This window comes from Mus caroli, chromosome 16, assembly GCF_900094665.2.
Source record: "Mus caroli chromosome 16, CAROLI_EIJ_v1.1, whole genome shotgun sequence".
Classification (NCBI taxonomy): Eukaryota; Metazoa; Chordata; class Mammalia; order Rodentia; family Muridae; genus Mus; species Mus caroli.
Window position 1 is genome coordinate 83,242,855 of NC_034585.1, and position 3,876 is coordinate 83,246,730.

The 3,876-nt window shown below is 40.8% G+C and overlaps 1 protein-coding gene across 1 annotated transcript; it reads right to left on the minus strand.

Annotated features, from left to right (window-relative positions):
• Positions 1-1,376: 1,376 nt before the first annotated feature.
• LOC110312079 (keratin-associated protein 13-2-like) lies at positions 1,377-2,039 on the minus strand. Its single transcript, XM_021185630.1, has one exon. It carries the CDS (start codon positions 2,037-2,039, stop codon positions 1,377-1,379), a length of 663 nt encoding a protein of 220 aa, XP_021041289.1.
• Positions 2,040-3,876: the final 1,837 nt, after the last annotated feature.

Sequence of the window (3,876 nt, forward strand, 5' to 3'; positions counted from 1 at the left end):
AGCTGTGCTTCCAGACCTGAAGGTCCTCGCCCCCAGCTTGCTTTGACTGATAATAAAGAATTGCCTTATAGTCAATGGCCGGAAACGTGGAGGCTAGATTGTTAGATTGTGTGTGTGTGGTGTGTGTGTGTGGGGGGGGGAATAAAGAAGGAGAGGAAGAGAGATAGAAAGAGAGAGAGGGAGGGAGTGGGAGAGGGAGGGAGGGAGGGAGGGAAGGAGGGAGGGAGTGGGGGAGGGAGGGAGGGAGAGAGAGAGAGAGACATTACTCTTCTCTGTTAAAATACCTTATGTCTTACCATGACCTGATGATGTAAACCTATTTTTTTCTTATATTCTTCCAGTTTCTAACACATTCTATCCTTTGAAATGCATAGTGTAGTCACAATTTTTAAGAAGAGTTCTTCTTGTCTTTAGTTACCAAGAAACTTCATGCACAGACTTGAAGTGGTCAGGAATATCTACACTAAGAAGACAAAGTGAGTTCCAGGACAGCCAGGGCTATAAAGAGAAACCCTGTCTCAGAAAAAGAAGAAGAAGAAGAAGAAGAAGAAGAAGAAGAAGAAGAAGAAGAAGAAGAAGAAGAAGAAGAAGAAGAAGAAGAAGAAGAAGAGAATACCTAGAAACCAAATAAAATGGGTGTGACACTCTTAGCCCTCTGAAGCTCATGCTGAGTAGTAATCAGGATCAATGCCAATTAAGGCATTGCATAAACCAAATAGCTGACAACACACACACACACACACACACACACACACACACACACACACTGAAGGAGAGAATTATTTTGGCTCACGATTTGGGGATCAATTTCACCATAGTTCAGAAGGCATTGAGGCAGAAGCAGCTTTGTCACAGCAGCAGTCATGTGAGGCTAATGCTCACATCTTGATGGTCCAGGCAAATACACAGATCAAGCAGGATGGGTAATAAACCCCAAAGTCTTGTCCCCCAAGATACACACTTCTCCCTGTTAGATCCCACCCTGTAAAGGTTCCACAGTCTTCCAAAATCATAACCTCATCTTGAGACCATATAATGAATAAGCCCCTAGGGGATTATTTTTATATTCAAACTACAATCCATTATTTGTAAATAATAACATTAAATACATAGGTTTGCAACAGAAACAAGAGTTTATTGAGATAAATTACTTGAGTTTGTAAGTTTGGGAAAAGTGAAAGATTATCAATTTTATCAACAATGTGGTTGAATTTTTCATGAGTTGTGCAGTTTGACAGAATTTCAAATTTGAGGGTTAGAAAGGAAAAAGTAGCAGATAGTGAAGAAAATTTCAAGATTTCTCGAGGATAAAATGAAAAGACAATTTTACTACAGAATCTGCATTCAGTACTGGCACTAGAGACTTAACAGATTAGTCAACAGAAGCGAGATGTGTAGAATGGCTGGTAACAAGAATAGAAATCCCTAGAAGGGAATGAAAGTGGAGTACTGACAACAGATCTGTAATATCTGGTAGGAAAGCTAAAGACTCCGTAATCCAGAGATCTGAAGCCACTGGATCCACATCCCACTGGGTAGCAGCTTCTAGATCCATAGCCCAGGGAACTGCAGCTCCTAGACCCAAAGCCCAGAGAGCCAGCATATGTGCCCTGGCAGGGACTGCAGGGCGTAGAGCTCCTGGGATAGTAGCAGGGCTTCCGGCAGGGGCTGGGCACCACACAGGATCTCTGGCAGCTGATGGGCTCAATGCAGGTCTCCTGGCATCGGATGGGCTCAATGCAGGTCTCCTGACAGCGGATGGGCTCAGTGCAGGTCTCCTGGCAGCGGATGGGTTCAATGCAGGTCTCCTGACAGCGGATGGGCTCAGTGCAGGTCTCCTGGCAGCGGATGGGCTCAATGCAGGTCTCCTGACAGCCACTGCGCAGAGAGGAGCTCAGCTGGCAGGTGCTGGGAGAGCAGCTGGTAGTGGTGTAGACCAGGTTGCTGGGGTAGGAAGAGCCACGGCAGGATCCTGAGGAGGGCAGGCAGCTCCTAAGGGAGCGGGAGGAGAAGTTTCCAGAGCAGCAGTTGTAGGCCATGTTGAAGAGGAGGCTGAGAGTTGGATGTTAACAGGGAAATTGTGAGTTTGAATGTCACCCAGTGGAGAGCTGGGTTTATATACTCTCAGAGGCAGGTGTGGTACCCAACAGTCTCATACTTGATGCATTTGTGTGTTTCCTGGTTTACAAATGTGCAACTCAGCAATCTCTGTAATTGTAGCTGCATTTGAATAGTTTTCTGTACAGTACATTTATGGGTGTTGTAACAGAGGCCAAAGAGCTACTCCTATCTACAAAATGCTATGACTATATTATATTTACGCCTTCCCCCTCCTAGCTATGGAAGCCCTTTCCACTCCTCTAGTGTATACTACTTGCCTTGCTTCTGCTGGGGAAGGGTTCTTTTCTAGAACTTGAAAAGGAGATATTGTTGATTATCTGGTTGCTGGATCTGTTTCCATACGGATAGAACTATTCATAAGAATGGTTCATCTTGTCAACTTCCACTGCCATACTGCCAAATCCCCTTATTGCAATTCCACATAGTGGTAACCGAACACAAGTATAGCAGGGGCTACACTTATACATTGTTTATCAGGTTGAATAGAAACAGATTCAAAATAGATAAAAACCAGTGGACTAAGAGAGGCAGCAAAAGACTGATGCTAGCCATGGAAAAGGATCTCAGTGGAAACAGTTCTACTTGAATGAAGGGGGGAAATAAGAATAGAAGTGAAGGAACAGTGAGGGTTTCCTTGTTGTTGGGTTTGTATTTTTTACAAGAGCTTGCAGTACTGTCCAGGCTGTGTTGGAATGAGTGATCGCTCTGCCTGATCTTCCTCAGTGCTCAGACTGAAGGTGTCAGCCTTTTCTGCTGTCCTTTTACACAGTTTCTTGTCTTATTTCAATCTTTATAAATTAACAATACTAAAATTTTTTTATTATCCTTCCATCATCTGCATTTATAATCTTTGACATTTTCTAACCATTTCAGTATGACTCTAACTTCTCATGCTGTTGAATATAGTAACTTTTTGTCAGTCAAATGTCCTGGAACCCAACTACACTTTCCTGCCTAAGTATGATTTCTCATCCATCCCTAGGGTTTTTTTTTTTCCTATTCTGAGGTACATAAATGTGTAAACCTCTTCCTCGTCCTCGTCCTCCTCGTCCTCCTCCTCTGGTTCCTTCTCTTTCTGTTCCTCCTCCTCTCCCTGCTTTTCTTCTCTCACTTTCTCTCCTTCGATCCCTTTCTCCTCCCTCTTACCTATACTTATCATTTTGTTTCTTCTGCCTTTAAATTTTACTTTGTCTTTTATTTTCTTCTTTGCTTTTTTGAAAAATTAATTTACTATTTTTTCCTATCAAACTATAGATTTAAAGCTGAAAATGTGCTTGGTATGCTTATCAATTTCTTAGTATATAATCATCTTTTTCTACATTCACTGATAAATTATTCTGTTACAAAATACATACAAATGATATTCAGATAGAAAAGGAATTTATTGCCACAGTCTATGAAAAAATTCTCATTTTTCTAATAAAATCTAAGGCATTTTAATACTGATAAAGCTTACATTATATAGTAGTACGGAAAATACTATAATTGAGACTATAAAACTTAAAGAGGGATGATGTGAAAATACAAAATACTTCCCCCCTTTTTGGTTTCAGTTCTTTAAGAATAAAATTCTTATTGTGTTATTTTGTGCGTTATGTTAAGCAGGTTATCAATAAGAAAATGTGGGAAATATTTTTCCCATTTCTTTTCCTGTTATTGTTTCATAAATAGCTCTTTAAGTTATCTTGAAAACAAATAAGTATTCAAAACAAACTGTAATTCTATAACGTAAGAATGGATTCAATGATTTCTTCT

Excerpts from the sequence above, each read along its gene's own strand:
- LOC110312079 (XM_021185630.1), bottom strand. The coding sequence starts at position 2,039 with ATGGCCTACAACTGCTGCTCTGGAAACTTCTCCTCCCGCTCCCTTAGG.